Below are 21,440 nucleotides of genomic sequence, written 5' to 3'. Positions count from 1 at the left end.
GCCAGCTGAAATAACAGGGGGTTATACCTCTGAAATAGTCGATCATTTCAAGTACCTGGGTTCGATTTAATCAGTCTAAATGATACCCCCTGAAGTAAAGCACAGACTAATGGCAGCCAGTAAAGCTTATTTCACCTTAACACAGTTTCTATCTTCAAGGTTCCTGCCTACAACCACAAAATTAACCATTTATAAAACACTGATCAGACCAATGCTTACAGACGCATCTCAAACCTGGGCTCCAATAGCAAAGGATGCCAAATTGCAGGACGCATTTGAGAGAAGGATACTTAGGAAATCATCAGCCTAATTTACGAAACGGGAAGATGGAGGAGGAGATACAACCATGAGTTACATGCCATCTATGAAGATCAGCCTGTTAGAAGAATTATGAAATCATCTAGTCTGAAATGGAGTAAACACATGGCACAGACAAATGATACGGAAATACCAAATAAGATTTTACAAGGAAAGCCAGGTGGACAGGGAGGACATAGTCGACCAAAAACTAGATGGGAGGACGGAGTCATACAAGACCTTTGGAAGATGGGCTACAGGAAATGGAAATCATTAATGAGGTACAGGGATCAATGGAAGGAGATAGTTGAAGAGGCCAAGACTCATCATAAGATGCAGCGCCGCAGAAGAAGATGAAATCCTATAATTAAGTTTTACATGTGCAATTAAATATGTTTAGCTCACACACCTTTCAGCAAAACAACATCTTTAGCCTGGCCTTCTTGAGAGTACAGGTTTATAAATTTCGTTTTCTTCTTTGCTGTGATCTCCTGTACAGAATAACATAATTTTAGTTATAATACATTTGATATAATGGTGTATCTTTAAGTGAACTATACATTCTAAATACTGTTTCTATGCACATGCAATGTTCACATATTAGAAACAGTAGTTAAATGTCTTGTTATAAGGACAGCAAAATTAATGATATTATGAATAATTAATGGAAGGAGCACAGGTAAAAACTCACCTTTTGGTTGAAGTGCTGAGTGGCCAATAGGAACATAAACAAAACTCTAAATACTTCCAAGTTATCAGACAAAGTCCTCCTTCAGCTCAAACTAGAACTGGATAAACACACTCTCATACACATGTACAACTATACTGTCCTGGCCAACTGCTTGGTATCAGCACTGTGTGTGTGTGTGTGTGTGTATTTTTAATTCTGTACTAGTTAGTTCTGAAAAAGGATGTCATCTAAAAGCTCAGCAATATTTTTCAGCTTTGTTTATGTGTCTAATGACAACTCAATGCTTCAACCAAAGGGCAAGTTGTTGCGGCGTCCATCGTTACGTTCCACCAAGAACTTCTCATTATCATGTTGATATGAATAAGACTAGCTACTGCTTTTGGTATGCAGATTGCAAGCAATATTACTAGTGACACACACACACACACACACACACACACACACATACACACACAAACACACACACACCACACAGTGCAAGTGCACAAATTAAAATAGGTTCTCAGCTGAAGAAGTACACCACTTCACCAACTATTCTACTCTGTCTTGTTCTATACCCGAATAAGATATAAAGTGAAGGAGTAACAACTCAACAGTGCTAACGAAATCTGGGCAGTAGCATTCTCAGGACAAACCGTGTCCACCTAATACACTCAACATTTTATTTAACCTTCTAATAAGTACAAGAAATTGTTTTCTAGCCTTAAATGCAATGTGCATATTCATTTCAAATATAAAACATACCTTCACAGTATCTTTTGCTGCACGACTTCCATCATCCTGATTTCTATTCGTTTTACCTTTCTCTTTCTTTTTCTTCCCCGTGTCTTTTGGAGTAACATAATTTTCTTCCTTGGATTTCCTGTAGCTCTGCAAATCAGAGCCACTATCTAATCCTAAGAGTGAAACAAAAAAAGGCATGAGTAAACACAGAACATGGCGATTTACTTGCTATAAGACAGACCAGTTATTCGAAGTTATTCAAAAAGTTACCTACAAAATAAAATGAAATAGTCCATACAAGTTCACTGAAACAATTAATTTATTTTAAACTAGAGTTTACCATCCACTATTCACACTCAAGTTAAATCACATGTGCTTCATCATTGCTCTTATCTTCTATACAAAGGAACAGTACTAAACTATCCCATTATTAAAACTACTTTTTAAGTGCAGGACTGTACGAAAATAAACTTATGAATCCAGCATGACAAAATTTTCAAATCACCACAATGGAATCATATTATATCAAGATCCTGTAAGCCCCTGAATAATAGCACAGGATTTTAAATGAAGTGGTACATATTAGGTTAGATGTACCTTTCTGTTCCGTAGATCCAAAATGAGGAGATCCTAACGGATGCAGAAAACGTCAAAAAGAGAATACATAAGGTACATTTTAAAAAAGATGTTAATTCCCTTCCACAGATCCTAAGTGAAATGGTCCTCATGGATGTAGAACAAGTCAAAAAAATTAAAAATATTTTTCATCAAACAACGGAAAATCCAGGATGGAACGTAACAATATTATGAGAACGAAAGTTGCCACGCACCATATAGTGGAGATGCTGAATCACAGATAAGAACAACAAAAAGACTCTCACAATTCAAGCTTTCGGCCACTGAAGTTCAATAACAATAGACACACACGCGCGCGCACGCACACACACACACACACACACACACACACACACACACACACACACACACACACAATTCACAGAGTCGTGTGTGTGTGTGTGTGTGTTGTTGACGAAGGCCAATTGCCGAAAGATTTAATTGTGGTGAAAATCTTTTTGGTGTGCCTATCTGCGACTCAGCAGCTCTGCTATACGGTGAGTGGGAGTTTTCCTTCGCATAATATTGTTAAAAACATTTTCATGCAAGAGGTAATAACAAGCTTGTCACAAAATGTGTAAATATGCAATACACTGGAAGAGCATATGATAATTCTTACACTATTGTAGACACACGTCATCAAAGAGAAAAAACAGTTTACAACAATTACTTACAATGATCACATTTCTGCACCAGAGATGTGCTGGCAACACTCATATTATGTAATGTTATTAACACTATACGTAAATAAATCGGTTCTATTAAGAAATTTGGCAATAGAATAGGAGTTAGCCACCAATAAATTTTTTATGCTCCTCTTAAACTAAAGTTTATTATTGTTGGCAAGAAACAGAAAATACGTGTTCCTCAACAATGAGCATGTTACTGGACTAACATTAGTTACTTCAAGTCTTTGGGAGGATTATTTCTATTTCTAGTACCGAGTCCATGAACTGAGCTATTGGCTTGAAAATAGCTATATTATTTATGGCCAATTTCATTAAGGAATAAATATACTGAAAGCAATATTCAGTATCACCAGTTTTCTACGAATGGAAGAAGCAATCTAGTTATTAATATCAGAAGAACGGATTGTAATAAAGATGAAGAAGAAAACTGAATAATCTGCATAATGTGTACGAAAAATTTTTATGAAAGCTGACTACTGAAGCTAAAGCCTCATTTCTTCAACCTCAGACTCTCTAAATTAAAGTAAATATTACTTAACTGCAATGATTTATGTGTAAGCATTGGGAAGGTCAATACAATAGCTCCAATAACAAAAAAGATAATAATGACCCATAAACAGTGTACACTTATTTTGCCAAAGATTAACCTGTTTCTTGTCTTAAACAGTAACTACATGGATAAAAAGCAAATAAATACCCCTGTGACTTGAGAAACAGTTGTGCCTCAATTTTCTACAGCTGCAGTGTGGTGAGCAACAAATTTTTAATTAGGAGTGACATAGTAGCAGATAATAGTTTCTGAGCTGCGCAATGATGCATGCCTGCACAGTCCATGAAAGACAAGTGTCTGAGATCAAGTTTTAGGGAAGTGCACAGCTATAATCTGTAAGACTTTTTCCTATTTAGTGGAAAAGTCAAACAGAGCAGGTGTACTAGTAGCTGTGAAGATTGGTTATGATTAACCGAAAAAGGATATCCATCAACTTTTAAACATATGATCCACAACAGCCAAATTCTATTTTCAATCTCTGGTTGGTTAGACTGGAAACACAGACACACCACGAATACAGCTTTTGTGTTTGGTGTGTGGAAAGCCGCCATCCTCCCCCCCCCCCCCCCCCCCCCCCAACAAAACTACATAGGCTATCAGAAAATGATATGTACAATATTTGTTGCAGAGTCAGGAGAGCGATTCATAAATTTCACTTAATTCTGTTTCCATGAGTTAAATGAAACTGTTAAAATTTGAACCATATTGACACACTTATAACAGATATCTTTGTCATTATTTTTTTTCCTTCTAGCAAGTAGATGTACACCACCTGAAACACTCTAAATGTATTAAATAATTCACTCCCAAACACTCTAAATGTATTAAATAATTCACTCCCAATCATGTGTGTATGAGAGCAACACACTGTTAGAATTTCAATCTGAAATTTAAGCAACAGTTTTTATACATGTTTTCTACCTGCTGTAAGGTGATTACTCTTTTAGTCAAAGAATTAAGGAAGTATTTCCTTACTTCCTTGTTTCAGTGCAGTAACTAGGACATCAAGCACTTTTAATAACAAATAATGGAAAGAGGTAAAGGTACACCACTATACAATCTGGCCGCAGTACTGGAACAATGCAACTACATGTAATGATGTCTCAGTTTCTTAAAATAAATAAATAAATAAATAAAAAAGACAGTGATGCTTGTAAAATTTGCACAAGGTGAGAAGAGGAATCCCGTGAGTAGACTGCATGTGCTGGTACCACAACAAACGTGTCAAAGCAAAACTGAAATGTATAAATGACAAAAATAAGAGAATATGTGGTCGATAAGTACTAAGTGTGACAAAAATCAAATAATACGACATGTTAAGGTCAAAGGAAAAAACATAATACGTGAGTTGACAGACAATTTAGAGACAATCAATATGAAGAAGTTTAAAGTGACTGTCAAAGACTTGGATAGATATATACAACACTAGATTATAAACATCGCCTAGCCTGTGATGATGTGATTGTTAATGGGTATTCCCTGCAGAAAATGTGGAGTTTTCTAAAAAAAAATGTGAGACTAGATTAGATTCAATTTTCATTCCATTGACCCAAAAATGAAATGATTCCTGTGGGTAAGCATGCACAACATATAAGAACAATTCCACAGATACCTATATCAAATAAATTTACGCCCGACTCTGTGATAATACAACCAACACAGGCTAAACAAAAAGTAATGAAAAAACTCCCAATAAAGATTCAAAAAGGAAATTTCCCATGCAAAGATGCACTACAGCACTCCTACTTTATGCCAACAGTCACTGAAAAGACCACTCTACAAGCATTCACGAACTGACAAGACATTCTGTTTTTGTGAATGTTAAGCTTATGGCAACAGACACAAATAAATTGAAAAATGTTAATCATACTGTGTTTATAAGCAGCAGAAATGATGTATATAGAAAGACAGCCCTCCAATGTTATGCACATTTATTGCCAGAATTATTTAATATGAATGTCATCCACACATAAATGTCAATGCAATATGATTTGTCAAAATGGTGGCGTGTAAAAAAAAATAAGAAATTCAGTATATATTTCTGAGCTAATAAAACTTAATACGTTTAATTATACACATGCAAGACAAAACTAAAGTGAACCATAATGAACACACACGCCATGGTTTGCCTATAAAGAGGAACAGGAAGACCAAGTTAGTAATCTGATAAGTGAACTGTGCAACAAATGTAGTAAGGAGGAGCATTCAGTCGTCCTAAACTACGATATAGAGGTGATTCTTGAGTTTCTCCCGGCGTATTTGATCGATGCCGTGAACACCAGAGGCACACTCGACTATTGTATCCGAGCAAGTCGGCGGTCGCTGAACACTGTTTGTCGGAAAATCACACCATGGAGTATGACCGCACAAGTATTCTGGTACAGACGTCGAGATACTGGGACAGCGTTGTTAGAGAGGCCATCGAAATTCGCACCAATGACGACCTCATAAACCGTGACTGTGGCTATAATCTTAGCAAGGCTTGGGAACCAGCAATTGGGTTAATCAAGAGTAAACCGAGCAAACATATAGTTGTGACGACCACGGCGGACAAAGCCATCACACCGACGTCATTTCAGACGCCGTCTCAATCTGTTCCACCGTGCGACCGTGGCGCGGGGCGCGGACGGCGGAGGGAGCGCGCCGCGGGCGGAGGGTATTTCAATCGGCTGCCGCCGCAACCGAACCCAGTTCCCTCTGAGCAGCCATAGCGTACGGATCTCCGTGCCAGCACGTTCACAGGAGCTCAGTCCGTCAGTTCACCTGATGATGGCGACATGTATGATCGCCGAAATATTGTGCCTGTTGGACACTATAGACCGGCAGCACACCCGTGGATATTTTGATTACAATATAGAGGTTTTTTTTAGGACAAAGGGCTATCACACTGGTGTTCTACATCTACAGTCATATCCCAAAATCTGACTATATCATGCACCACACTAATAATGCTATACTTGAAAATCACAAGATTGTTTTTCCTACTAATCTGCATTAACTTACATTTTTCTACATTCAGAGCAAGTTGCCACTCCTCACATCACCTTCGAATTTTGGCAAAGTCATCTTCTATCCTCCTACAGTCTCTAAATGATGATACCTCTCAATACACCACAGCAAAGAGCTGCAGATTGCTACTCAACCTGTCGTTGGGATGTCAAGTTACCACTGAAAGAACCGGTTTTTGTTTGTACCAGTTTTTTATATCTCCAGTTTGACCTGACTGTTAAATCGAATCAACTAAGTTGTTTCGGAAATAACTGATTTTTTGTTTTTTCGTTGCAATTATTTTCAGAAGTACAATGCAGACAGTAAACAAAGATTGAAAAAATTCGAAGACTTCGTCAGCCTTCTGCCACGTACATTTCAGCATAAGTAAAATCAAAATACCAAATAAATTATGTAAATAAAAGAAAACTTAGTCCATCCTCATTCACTGCTTTTCTCAAAAAGTAATGAGAAAAAATAAAAAAAAACTAAAGTAATTATATATTGGTTTTAATTTTTTTTCAACTCTTCTCAGAACTCATGTTGTAATCAAGGATCATACCACCATTTGTGGATTATGAACAGTCAGTGCTAAAAGGTGAAAACCGAGATTGGAGAAGTCTACTCTTCATGTTGAGTTATCTGTTTCCAAACTATAAATGAGATGCTATGGTTTTAATGTATTATTTGTGTCATAATTTCCTTTCTCTTTTATTATAAAAATGGGAGACAAATGATAATATTTTATGCAGAATTAGTAGATTTTTTCCTTTAATTGTTTCAAATGGAAAATCCATTTTATAGTCAAATAAATTTATTCATCTTTTAACAGGAATTTGATTAATGGTGACTTTTTGTTGACAAAACTAACACTGACCAGGAACAATTACTTCAGAACCCACAAACTTCCTACCAGAGAGAAATTTTTTGGGCCACAAATGACAAACCTGGCATATGTATTTTATTTCGCTCCTTTAAAAAAAAAAAAGAGTTCTATTTCGTTCGGAAACAAACTTCCAGGTCCCATTATACCACTCTTGGCTACTTGCTGATTACGTGATGACCAAAGAGCATCTGTAGTTGTTCTGAGCTGCTCCCTTTGAAGCAAACATGAAAGTTTACCAATTTCGTCCAAGTAGTTATTTACCTCTTGGTTCAATTTGCAATGGTTATCTGGCAATGAGGGCTTTCATCCACATTTTTTAAACCGCGAGTTTGATAGTGTAGAATTGCACCACACAGTAACGTAATACTTCTGCACTTCTCTCTTCAGCGTTGCTCATATGCTTTTGAGGTAGGATTCTGGATGCACTATGTTTAGGACTGAGACTTCTTAATGCATGTTTGAGAATGATGAATAGCGGAATAACAAAATGTTCTGTAATGTACTCCCTTTCAAAAATCTCCTTTGTGGACTTGTCGAAAGGCATTAAAGTATCCAATATCTGCACCAGAAATCACCCATGGTGCATTTTTTATGCAGCATTGGCTAGCACTAATGCAATCAATGGTGACAGTTTTAGAAATCTTTCCAACATAAAGCAAGTGGTATTCCACCTTTTTTCTACTGACTAAACCAAAAGCACTATGTTTCCCTCTGCTGTAACCTCCCTTTCATGCTCCACCCTCAAATTCTCCATAAGTACATTATTCTACCTTTCAAATGTGACACTTGACTTCATACTGTTTATTAGACATTTTAAAATTTCATTATTAACATCCTCTAGGCCAACTATTAATATTAAGTGTAGAAGACAGGCAAAAAAATAAATGGTCTTCCTCTACCCAACAACTTTCTTATCCCTGCAATCGTGTTGTTCCCAGCATGTGTGCAGACACCAACCATTTCTGACGTCGTCACATGACAACAGGTATGTTACTGCCTCAGCAATGACAGACCAGGTGTGGCCAAGTCTTGCACACTGCACAAGCATGCACCTCGTCTTTAGTAAGCCACACCACATTGTCTGAGTAATGCTGTACCAATTCTGTTGCTCATTGCTAACTTTCAGCGTTGATGTTGAAATAGCACTGATCACTTTTCCCATTTTCTATAACAACCCAATATTTCAAAGCAATGGAAATATTATAAATAAACATTACTCTTTTTTAAAAAAAGAAAAAGAGTTTTATTTAAAAATCAAAAATTTTAGCACTACTACAATGGTAAATTGATACATCAGGTTTTCACCCAATCATTAGTAAAAAGTAAAAAAACCTATTACAACTGAGACACAATAAGCACTGAAAAATTTCCGTTATTCAGAAACAACAATACAGGATCGGTTTTAACCTGTCAGTTTTTTCCCATCTCTATCCTGTCCGTCACATCATTTATGTATACAGAGAATATGCCATCTCCCGCTCCACTAGTTCTACGAAAGTATGGGAAGCCATCAGGAGGATTTCCGGGAAATGCAGCCAACTACTTGTCACGGCATTATTGCATCATGGATGTCTCCTCACGGTGCCGAGAGCCATTGCCCAGACACTGGCCATGCATTTTGCGGAATCTACCGCCACTATTAACTGTGATCCAGATTTCTGCCACTACCGCACTGCCATCGAGAGGGGTCACTTGGACTTCCGGTCTTCAAATTCTGAACCCTACAACTGCCCCTTCACAATGTGGGAACTGGATTCGGTGCTGTCTCTGGCTCATGATACTGCTCCCGGTCATGATCAAATCCGGTACAGCATGCTGCTGCACTTGTTGCTGCCATCCAAGGAAGTTCTCCTGAATTGTTTTAATATGATATGGTTATCTGGCACTTTCCCTGACTCGTTGAGGGAGGCGATTTTGATTCCCCTCCTCAAACCGGGGAAGGACCGAACGCATCCCAGTAGTTATCGGAGTATTGCTCTGACGAGCTGTGTCGGGAAGACATTGGAACGCATGGTCAACCGTCGCCTGGTTTGGCTGTTCAAGACCAGGCAGCTCCTTAGCCACTCTCAGTGTGGCTTTCGGAAATGTCGTTCAACTACAGACAACTTGACCCTGCTTGAGGCGGCCAGACCAGCAGGTCTTCCTACGTAACCAGCATTGTCTAGGTGTATTCTTTGACATTAATAAGGCATATGGCACTACTTGGCGCCACCTTATCTTCAATCAACTCCATCAGTGGGGCTTTCATGGCCATCTCCCCATCTTCATTCGGTCCTTTCTTTCCCACCGCCTCTTTCGATATCGGGTTGGTAATGTGCTATCTGATTTGTACGTGCAGGAGAATGGTGTTCCTCAGGGAAGCGTTTTAAGTGTCGCCCTCTTTGCCATCGGCATTAACAGTATCATGTCCACTATCCGGAGTCCTGCCCAGTGCTGCTTGTTTGTGGATGATTTTGCTGTTTTCTGTTCTTCCTCCAGTCTTGTCACTGCTAGTCGGCAGTTGCAGCTTACGATAAAGCAATTAGATGCATGGACTGCGAAGACTGCAGACAAATGTGTGTGTGTTTATTTTAATCGTCCTCGACGTCTTTTTACCTCCCATGAATTGCGTCTGAGGGACACCATTCTTCCTTTTAGCGACACTGTGAGATTCCTGGGCCTCACTTTTGATTCCAAGTTGTCATGGTTGCCGCACCTTAAAGACCTCAAGGTGCGGGCCCTGAAGGCACTGAATATTTTGAAGTGTCTGAGCCATCGGTCCTCGGGAGCAGATCGGGCGCGTCTGCTGCAGTGTTATAGGGTTTTGCCCGATCGCGTGTTGACTATGGATGCACCGTGTATGGGTCAGCGAGGTCTTCGTATCTGAAGATTCTTGACGCAGTACACCACAAGGGTATCAGGCTAGCCACTGGTGCCTTCCGTACCGTCCCATCCCCAGCCTGTGTGCTGAGGCAGGGGAACCGCCGCTCACCAGCAGAAACTCCTCATGGTGCGACGGGTGTGTCAATTCCTTGCCTGTCCTACCTCCCCTGCGTACCCTACCGTTGCCCGACTGCCTATGGAACGTCTCTTTTCCAGTCGTCCCAGAGCAACAAGACCATTTGGGATTCATGCCAAGCATTTGCTTGAGTCCCTTGGTATGGAGCGTGTGGTACCCCAACTCCAGGGTTTTACCCGCCTGCTTCCCTGGTTGCTCCAGAGGCCCAGCGTCCTTTTAGACATGTCAAGAGTACCGGAGGAGCTGCACTCCTACATTTGTTTTTACCTCCTTATTTTACGATATTTTAAACCAGCATCCCGACCATGTACCAGTATTTACGGATGGCTCTAAATAGGGGGACTCTGTTGGTTCTGCTGTTGTTTTCCCTGATCGAGTCGTCAAGTTACGGCTTCCTGCAGCGTTTACCATCTTTGATGCCGAATTGTTTGCGATCTTGCGGGCATTGGAGCAGATGAGATGTGTTCCCAGTCTTAAGTTTCTCATCTGTTCTGACTCCCCGAGTGCCCTTCAGGCCATGCAACACTTGTACCAAGTGGATACAGTCTTCCAAACCATCCATGATGCCCTACTCCACCTGCAACGGCAGGGGAAGGAGGTTTCTTTCTGCTGGGTGCCAGGGCATGTGGGTATTAGGGGAAACGAACTGGCGGATGTGGCTGCCAAAGATGCATGTTCCCTCCATCACGTTGTTGAATGTGCCGTCCCCCTCCATGCTGTTACCTCCCTTTTGCGTTTTCGTGTTATGCGTCAATGGGAAGAGGAATGGCTGGCAGTCGGTGAAAATAAGCTGCATCTAGTCAAGGCCACCACGCGGCCATGGCATACATCCTACCAGTCATGCAGGCGGGATGAGGTTCTCCTCACTCGCCTCTGCATCGGGCAGTCCCTTGACGCATGGTTTTTTACTCCGGCGGGAGGACCCCCCAATCTGCAGTGCTTGTGGCGTCCAGATTACTGTCCGCCAAATTTTACTTGACTGTCTTTTATTCTCTGACCAGAGGGCGGTGGTTTCCTTGCCACCGGATTTGCCCTCTATTTTGCAAGACGACGCAACGACTGTGGTTAAGGTCTTACGGTTTTGTATCCTGTCTAATTTGTTGCCTCGGATTTTAGGGAGAGTATTTTAATGTGCTGCTGGGTGACGGGCTCACCCAGGTTTTAGGTAAGAGGTCCGCCAGTCACAATTACCTACTCGTTTCACTTCGATTTCTCTTCTCTTTTCCTTGTGTTTCCTTTCCTTTTTTAGTGCGTTTCTTCTCCTCTTGTTTTGCCTCTGTATGTGAGGATTTGCAACTGCGTCAGGTCTGTGTCTTTTAGCCGTTCTCCTCGTTCGCTGTCCGTCTTCGTCCCTTCACCGCATGTGTTCCTGTTTCTATGCGTTTGGGTGCTGATGACCATGCTGTTTAGCGCCCGAAAACCTCAAACCACACACACACACACACACACACACACACACACACACACACACACACACACACACACACGATCCTATCCCACTTCCCTGCGCTACTCCTTATGATAGCCTTGTCTCTGATGAACACTCTCTCTCAAGGACAATGTACTAGATTCTACTACTTAATAAGTCTTTGAGCCACTCACGTATCTGGGAACGCATTCCATATGCTCAGACCTTCATCAACAGTCTGCCCTGGGGCACCGTATAAAAACTTTCAGGAAATGTAGGAACATGGAACGTGCCTGTGGCCGTTCATCCAAGAGTCACAGAATACTGTACAAGAAAAGAGCAAGCTGAGTTTTGATCAAGCAATGTTTTCTAAGTCAGTGCTGATTTGCAGACAGAAGTTTTTCTGTCTTAACCAAATTTATATTATTCAAACAGAATATGCTCAAGAATTCTGCAGAAAACCAATGTTAAAGATATTGGTCTGCAATTTTGTGGATCTGTTCTTTTATCCTTGTTATACACATGAGTCACATGCGCTTTATCCATTCACTTGCACTGGGCAAGACATTCACAATAAATGCAACCTAGCTAAGGGACCAATGCTGTAAAGTACTCTGTGTAAAACCATATTGGGATTCCACCTGGACCTGGTGACTTATTTGCTTTCAACTCTTTCAATTGTTTCATATGTCAGGGATGCCTGTTACTATGTTTCCCTGTGGAGAGTCTAAATGGTTCAAATGACTCTAAGCACTATGGGACTTAATATCTGTGATCATCAGTCCCCTAGATTCAGAACTACTTAACCCTAACTAACCTAAGGACATCACACACAGCCATGCCTGAGGCAGGATTCAAACCTGCGACCACAGCAGCAGCAGCAGCAGCAGCACGGTTCCGCACTGAAGCACCAAGAACCGCTCAGCCATGGCGGCCGGTGTGGGGAGTCTATGCAATGGTCAAACGACGGTATGTTTGTACAATCCTCCCGTGTGAATAATTTCTTAAAACCAAAATTTAAAACTTGAGGTATGTAGTCCAGATGTACTAGAGTCATGTACACTTTGAGTACTGTCAAGCTGTGAAATAATTATCCAGTGGTTAACCAATTTTGATTCCATAAGGAACCACTGTGCACAGTGACAATACATTATTATAAGGAAAGATACGAACATAGCAGTCAATCACGAAGGCCCAATTAAGAAAATGGATTACTGTAAAAATTGTTACTTAAATGGTTCTCTTGCAAAATGGCCAATCAACAATAATGGATAATTCCCTTAATAATGATTCATTTGAATGTACATCATCTCAGAAAAAAACCTTGATTTATTGCAAATATTTATAGAGGAGTAGCCACCACGAGTTGGTGATAACTGAACAAAGGCTAAAATCCAGTGAAACAATATATTACAAATTAGAAGACTACTTACTAGTAAATAGTTTTGTAATCAATGTCACAAAGGTGGTGGTGTAGAAGTAGAGTACATAGGCCTACAGCGGCTAAAAAAATTCTCTTCTGGAACAACATACCAAAGATGGATCAACCAAAATTGTCACATAGAAGAAGGTGCAATTAGCTGAATGACATACACTAACTTCACTTAACGAAGGTTTATTCAGTATTTGCACATACAAGTGCGCAGAGCGAACTGCCTCCGGCCAGAACACATACAGTATATATACAACTAGAGAACATTCCAGTACAATGGTTCTTGGCATTTGTAGATACTTCTATTATGTACTCGAACCGAATATAGAAATTAAAATTGTACAGTCCAGGTGAGTTTTGAACTCATGACCCTCCATGCAACAGTTTAGTATCATAACCACTACACCACAGTGTTATTCAGCTTCTTCTGTGACAAAATTACATGTGTTGAGTTCTCGAAGACTACTCCGCAACAAAAATATTATGTAAAGGATAGGTGCTACTAAATACATAGCAGAGATGCCACACCTGGTCTAGCCTTGGCAGACACAGACTGTGGTCACGTGTGTGAGCTGTGTTTGTACACGTGTGTGTGTGTGTGTGTGTGTGTGTGTGTGTGTGTGTGTGTGTGTGTTGTCTATTCTGATAAAGGCCTCTTTGGTCAAAAGCACTGTTTGACAATATTTTTGTTGTGCCTATATGCAACTCAGCATCTCCACTATATGGTGAGTAGCAATATCCTTTTTCATAACTTGTCATTATGTCACGTAGGTAAATTGTGGGATTCTTTTTTATGCACAGCTTAGTAGTTGCCCTGGAAATGCCTTCCTACCCAGATGAATATTTTTTTTCTTTTGCATGTTTATTATTTTGCATTCTTTCTGTTCATTTATCTCTGTAAATTCAAAACTTAGGAGAAGAGAAATAATCACCAAAGATATAAAATACAGTATTGAATTTTTCACAGTGTTAGAATCATGTCTAATTCTGAATGGTTACATGTTCAGTTTGTTGGGACATTTACAACATTTGTCATTTAGCTCCCAGAATTTTACTTGAGTTATCAGACTACTTTCCTTTACTGTTACTCTGATTTGTAAGATTAACAATTTCAATTATAAAAGTTTCCTGATCCTAATTGTATTCTGCCTTAAAAAATCTGCAGAGCAGTATCTTTATGATGCAGGTTTAGATCGTGTATATTCTGTCTGAGTCTTATTAGATATGAAGGGAATTTCAGTCTAGAATACTTCCGTTTTTACACCGTCATACCATCTTCTGGACTTCTCTGACAGGACAACAATAGTCATAACGACTCAACAGAATTGAATAGAATTCATTCCATTTGTTGTTGGACCCTTCCACTTAGTGCACAGAATCTCGTTTCTCCTCTGCTAGTTTGTATTTAAAGGCATCAGTATTTAAATTATTCAGAGTCATTATGACATTCAGATTAACGGGACTCTACCGTAATGTGAAAGTGATTTTGACTTTACTGTAATCTGAAAGTGATTTGAAGAACCCTCTGTTGGATGCTTAAATATGAATTGCAGAGCAGATAATGGAAAATCCAGGATGGAATAATGACCTGCAGAGTCTATCAGAAAGTTTCAAAATTACTGGTGTATACAGCCCACCAAAAGCTGGTGGACAGTTTAATAGTGTAGCTGGTCAGGATGGTCCTTGTGACCTCGAAAAGGAGATTAGTGTTTAACATCCTGTGGACAACAAGATCATCAGAGATGGAGTGTAAGCTCATGTTGGGAAAGGAAATTGGCCGTGACCTTTCAGAGGAACCATCTCAGCGTTTGCCTGAAACGATTTAGGGAACGGACACAGATTTGAACAGTTGTCCTCCTGAATGCAACTCCAGTGTGCTATCCTTACTGTATTTGGTGACGTATTTTGGATGCAAATTCAAATCCATATTTATTACTGAAGTGGACATATATATGTAAGTAAGTATGTATGTATGTATGTATCTATGTTAAACATCTCCTCCTAAACCATATGGTTTATTTCAAGCAAATTTGGTACACATATTCCCACATATTATTTAGTATCTGGAAAGAAATAGTATGAGGGTAAGAACCAGCAATTTCCTAAGGGGTGAAGATGATAATGTGGAGAGAGAAGGGGGGAGGAGATGAGATTGACAGATAGAAGGTGAAACGGACAGAGAAAGGGAAGAGGAGGATATGGATAGGGAGAGGGGGGAGGAGATGGACAGAGAGTGGGGTTGGGGGAGGAGGACATGGAGACAGGGAGGTGGAGACTGACTTATAGGGGGAAGGAGCAGGTGGGCAGAGAGACAAGGGCAGGAGCAGATGGACAGTGAGAGGGGAGAGGAGCAGATGAACAGAGAGTGGGAGGGTGGTGGGCAAAGAGAAAGGGGGTAGAAGGGTTTGGGATGGGGAGGGAGGGAGGGAGGGGGAGGGGGAGGAGGAGGAGGAGGAGGAGGTGGTGGTGGTGGTGGTGGTGGTGGGCAGAGGGGGGGGGAGGGGGGGGGGAGGATAGAGAGAGAGAGAGAGAGAGAGAGAGAGAGAGAGAGAGAGAGAGAGAGAGAGAGAGAGAATGAAGAGATGCACTAATAGAAGATTTGAATAAATACATACCCACAGTTTGCTGAGTATTCAGCTAGTAGTATAATAAACATTAAGCTCACTGATGTACTGAGTAATATATTCTTTAAAATGCATAGTAACTTCAGACATTAGATTAATAGACACATGCACACTACAACAGATTACGCTGTAAAAAACTTACAATTTCATTATTCTAACCACTTTTGTCACGTAATAGAGTACCAAAATGCAACAGCGTCAAAAACAACAAAAGTTGTTCCGAAGAAACAAACTCTGAATAATTTAAACACTGATGCCTTTAAATACAAACTAGCAGAGGAGAAATGAGATTCTGTGCACTAAGTGGAAGGGTCCAACAACAAATGGAATGAATTCTATTCAATTCTGTTGAGTCGTTATGACTACTGTTGTCCTGTCAGAGAAGTCCAGAAGATGGTATGACGGTGTAAAAACGGAAGTATTCTAGACTGAAATTCCCTTCATATCTAATAAGACTCAGACAGAATATACACGATCTAAACCTGCATCATAAAGATACTGCTCTGCAGATTTTTTAAGGCAGAATACAATTAGGATCAGGAAACTTTTATAATTGAAATTGTTAATCTTACAAATCAGAGTAACAGTAAAGGAAAGTAGTCTGATAACTCAAGTAAAATTCTGGGAGCTAAATGACAAATGTTGTAAATGTCCCAACAAACTGAACATGTAACCATTCAGAATTAGACATGATTCTAACACTGTGAAAAATTCAATACTGTATTTTATATCTTTGGTGATTATTTCTCTTCTCCTAAGTTTTGAATTTACAGAGATAAATGAACAGAAAGAATGCAAAATAATAAACATTCAAAAGAAAAAAAATATTCATCTGGATAGGAAGGCATTTCCAGGGCAACTACTAAGCTGTGCATAAAAAGGAATCCCACAATTTACCTACGTGACAATCGCAGAGGAAACATATCCAACTGTTCTAATCTTGAGTGTTTTATGCTTTAGATTCTCAGCACAACTTAAGAAAAACATAAGCACAACCACAGCAGTTACACAGTTCTTCCATTAAGTGTACTGTTTGTTGCGCCTGAGGATGCCAACTGCAAGTATATTTTTGGACTTAACAAAAGCTTTCGACTTAGTAAACCATAAGTTACTTCTTAAAAAACTCAAGTTATATTCAGTCAAAGACCCATCCAGTTATCTTCTAGCAACATGTCAACTAAATCCTGCGCAATACAATAAACTCTCAAATGAATTACATATGATTACTAACTTTCTACCCAACAGTGAAATAGTAATGCACGCTGAACCTCTGGCCTCAATCCTCTGTTTGTTTCTCTTCCTTGTGCATACAGGATCCGTCTTGGAACCCAGATGTGTGTGTGTACTGGGGAGTAAAGTTGAGTGATTAGCCTCAGAGAATGGAGGGTGGCCCAAGTTTGTCCTTTACAGTTGGAAGTTAAGTTGTCCTCAGTTGCCAATCTGTTCCACACCTCAACATCATTTTGAGATGGGTTGTAAATTTCAACACAACTGACTCCATAACAGAAAAAAGAGGCCACCTGGCCCTGACAATACAGCACACATGTCCGAACACAACGAACAAATTGTGGGTGTGTGCAATACAGAACTATAAATGGTCAGTTCCCTCACATACTGTGGGCATTACATGATGATGCTCTAAACCACCTCCACCCAAGCACTTCGATGTTACAGTTGGACAGTGAGAAGAGTACAGTTCTAACAAGGTGGTGCAACTGCATACACAGCTTGTAATTAAATGACAGTCTTACAGAATCTGGCCAGGCCACAGTATCTCCATATATGGCAATCTTCACTGGCTTCCTCACTTCCCTGATATTTTTGTGAGGATATTTCAAGTCCAAAGTATATGTTAAGTAGCAACATTGTCTTGAAGATCTGAAGGTGTTAACCAAAGAGGAAATCATTTGTATTCCATGAGAGATGTCAACTGATGAGTTTTAAGGACAGGCTAGAATCATGCACAAAGGTAAACAGCCATTATATGTACTATGTGATCTTCGAAATGTAAATGAAACAATGAAATTATCAACATAAACCATATATAGCCAAAAAGTTTTGTTGAGCAAAACTGAATAAGTACATCTTATTTGAAAAACCACATAATTCCCATGATGAACCTTGTATTAATGACGATGCACAATCTCTTAACTCCCATGCAATAATTTTGTATGTGGAAGAATCCCTAGTAACTTTTATCTCCTTGGCCAGTTCACAAAGATAGTCCCTAGGCAAACATTAAAAATAGTATACAATGGACTGTTTACCCCCTTCTTAACTACAGGACTGAATTATTGGGCTGTCCTGCTGACATTCACTTAAAAAGAGTATTGCTTGTTACGGAAGAGCATGCCATAAAGTGTTTGTGCGGCACTAATAATCAATAATTTATTTTTTATAGATATTTAAACTAATTACATTTTCATGACTCAACAAACTGAAGTTATCGGGTGCTGTGATATACATGATCACAAAACTAGACAAAATATAACTACTTCCTGCAAAGAAAAAAATTAAAACAACAGGTTGGAACTGGTATATCATCAGTTTGAACAACAAAACTCTCTAGTAAAATTTAAGAGGAATTACTTTCAATAAAATTAAAAAAAATTTCTGACAGAAAATTGTTACATTCATGGTTTGCAAAAGCCATTGATGGCTCTGAGCAAAGAAAATATAAATAAATTTTAAAAATTCTGCAAACTTCTCAAACATATGGTAATGATTATCTTCACACTTTCCATTGTTTATATTCCACCCAGGCCTTTCCAATATTTCATTGAACCAGAAATACATATATTGTTTTACACTTTTAAAAATGTAGGTGCTTATTAGAAGTATTACTTAAAAATATACTTCATAACTTTATATGTCAAGGAAACAATTGCTTACAAATGTGCCCTTTCACACAGTAATAAAAATGTTTGAGCATCATATCATATCAGTAATTTTCTCTCTCTCTCTCTCTCTCTCTCTCTCTCTCTCTCTCTCTCTCTCTCTCTCACACACACACACACACACACACACACACACACACACACACACACACACACAATGAAGGGAAGATACTTACCACCATGACGCCTCTGAAGTAATTCTGTGTAGAACTGAAGATGTTGAGCATCATTCAGGTTTATCAATGTACCCAAGTACTCTTTCAAATCTCTTGGATTTTCTATTGACACAACATACCTATGGAAAAGGAACAACAATTACTTTTGGTTGTTACTATAATGGAAATACAAATACACAAACTGATTAACATATCCCACTGGAACCAAAATAGAAGAAAGAATATACTGATACACACTTACAAAAGGTAATTTGGTCCACTTCAATTAATATTGGTGTTACAACTACAATGTTCACAAAAAAATTGAGAAATTAATTATGCAGTGTGATAAAGAAAACAACAAATACATTTCTCCGTACTTCAATTCCTACATCATATTCATTTGCAAAAAGTAAATCTTCAATTCCTACGTCACATTCATTTGTCAAAAGTAAATCTCATTTCCTGTTAGCATCCACTGCAAGCACAGACAAGCATAGTTTGGAAAAGCCACAACTAACACAAAACAGAATTATAGAGGGCTTGAATAGTTTGGTATTTCTTTCTGCAGTTACAAAAAACTCGTTTCAAAATTTGGCATCAAAAACATTGTGCTTGTAATCCACCACAGTAACTGATCTCTTCATACTAGCCAACTAAATTAGTTTCAAATCTGATGGTAAGCTACAAATCTTATCAGCTCTTTTAGTCTTCAGAGTTGGTGGTTTATGAGATAGCCGAGAAGTAACAAATTACTCATTTGTGACCATCTTCAGCTCTCCACACAGTTTATTCCATTACTTTATTCATGAGAATACATCCCCAGTTCTCAAAGTGAATATTTGCCTACCTATGCATTTAGCAGTCATATCTTTGGTCTATCAAACTTTATGTTAGTGACATAATGTATTTCCTACTGAAATAGTTCCTGGAGCAGTTCCTACTGAATTACAAAAGCCATTTCACTATCACAATATCAACAGATTTTATCTGTTTTACATATGTACTACCCAAACCTAATGCTAAGCCATTCCACTATCAAAATATCAACAGATTTTATCTGTTTTACATATGTACCACCAAAACTTACTGCTTTATCTCTTTCACACCTAACACCTTGCAAAAGTTTACACACCTCGGTGGCTGCAAGAATTTTCCATTAGTGACATATCATACTTCAGCTCTTCCTTTCTTCTTTCTCTCTTTATCTTCTCCAGTAGTTTATATATTGTGGTAAAACCAATATGAAGTAATAGTGTAGTGACTTTTTATGACAAATTCTTAAGCTGAAATGCAGTAAGATTGTTTTCAACACAACAATATTTTTTGGGCCTTCACAAGTAATGAGATTAGTCTTACCTAATGTAGAAAAAAAAACATTTTCTGACTCTATTAACCTAAACTGATTTCTCAAAGGTAGTTGGTATGTTGCCTTTGATGACAGATAATAATTCTGGAGTTCTCACGTGTGATATGCAATATTAGCAGTCTTTGGGAACCGTGAAACAAGTACATTTACCAACTCCATGACTGTGCTGTACAACTATTGTATACGTTGTATGCGTGAATATAAGTAGCCAAGTTTTCAGTAAACATTGCTGCACTAGAGTCGCGTTTAGACCTCAACAGGCAGTCAAAATGTGTGAAGAAGTTGTCCATTAAATTCCCACAGGAATTGTGCAGGCATCTACTTCAGATTATTCTGAAAACACAATAGAATTACTAATTGGTAGACCAACAGTTTAGGTACTGCAAAAACTTGACACATTGAGTAATCAGAGGTTGTGAACTGGTTATGACACGAAAGAGTTCAAATAATGGTGCTAATAAGTTATAATTACAGTGACCATGGCAGAAGTTGAACTCTTTCGATTACACCCTAGTAAAGTATGTACACCTACACAGGCTTCATCAAACAGCTATAAAAAGCAAAATTTACTAGATACAGAAAAATGACAAGTAAGATGTGTGTTGGGAAAGGGGGTTCGTCATGTAGGAGACACACTGGACCACATATTTGCGTATATACTGTTCAATATAAGTTTTTCTGGGCTGGGGCATGATCAGTGATATCTATATGGAATGAGACACTAGACTTGGAGTTTGTAGGATTGTGAGAAAGGCAGTGTCAAGTAAGTGCAAGACCATTGGTGTGGCAACTGTGAGAAGCAATAAGAAAGGGGCTAACAGTGTAAAACCTGTAGACAGGAAAAGGAGGATGTGACTGTTCTCTAATTTAGAATTGTGAGTTATATATAGACACACACACACACACACACACACACACACACACACACACACAAAAGGGGGGGGGGGGTGCAAGGGATCGCAACTATGAGGATGTAGATGGAGTAGGGTGAAATATTCTGGAATTAAGACTGGGGATTTCATGAGACATTCAATGTGTCCATTGACTTCTGGGGAGAGGTTTCAACTCACCAATACTCAATGTCACCTTTGACCCGTGAAGTCATAGTTGTGATTTAC

The 21,440-nt window shown here is 39.1% G+C and overlaps 1 protein-coding gene across 1 annotated transcript in view; it reads right to left on the bottom strand.

Annotated features, from left to right (window-relative positions):
• Nucleotides 1–21,440, bottom strand: part of LOC126484443 (activating signal cointegrator 1) — a 116,039-nt gene that overhangs the window by 71,413 nt on the left and 23,186 nt on the right. Inside the window, exons 2-4 of the mRNA XM_050107962.1 lie at nucleotides 18,975–19,093; nucleotides 1,733–1,884; nucleotides 707–788 (exon numbers count right to left, since the gene is read on the bottom strand). Coding sequence (XP_049963919.1) covers nucleotides 707–788; nucleotides 1,733–1,884; nucleotides 18,975–19,093 — 353 coding nt within the window. The remainder of the gene's footprint in view (nucleotides 1–706; nucleotides 789–1,732; nucleotides 1,885–18,974; nucleotides 19,094–21,440) is intronic.

The sequence above is a fragment of the Schistocerca serialis genome, chromosome 6, assembly GCF_023864345.2.
Source record: "Schistocerca serialis cubense isolate TAMUIC-IGC-003099 chromosome 6, iqSchSeri2.2, whole genome shotgun sequence".
Classification (NCBI taxonomy): Eukaryota; Metazoa; Arthropoda; class Insecta; order Orthoptera; family Acrididae; genus Schistocerca; species Schistocerca serialis.
The sequence above is the reverse complement of the archived record's forward strand: the minus strand, read 5'-3'. Positions and strand labels throughout refer to the sequence as shown.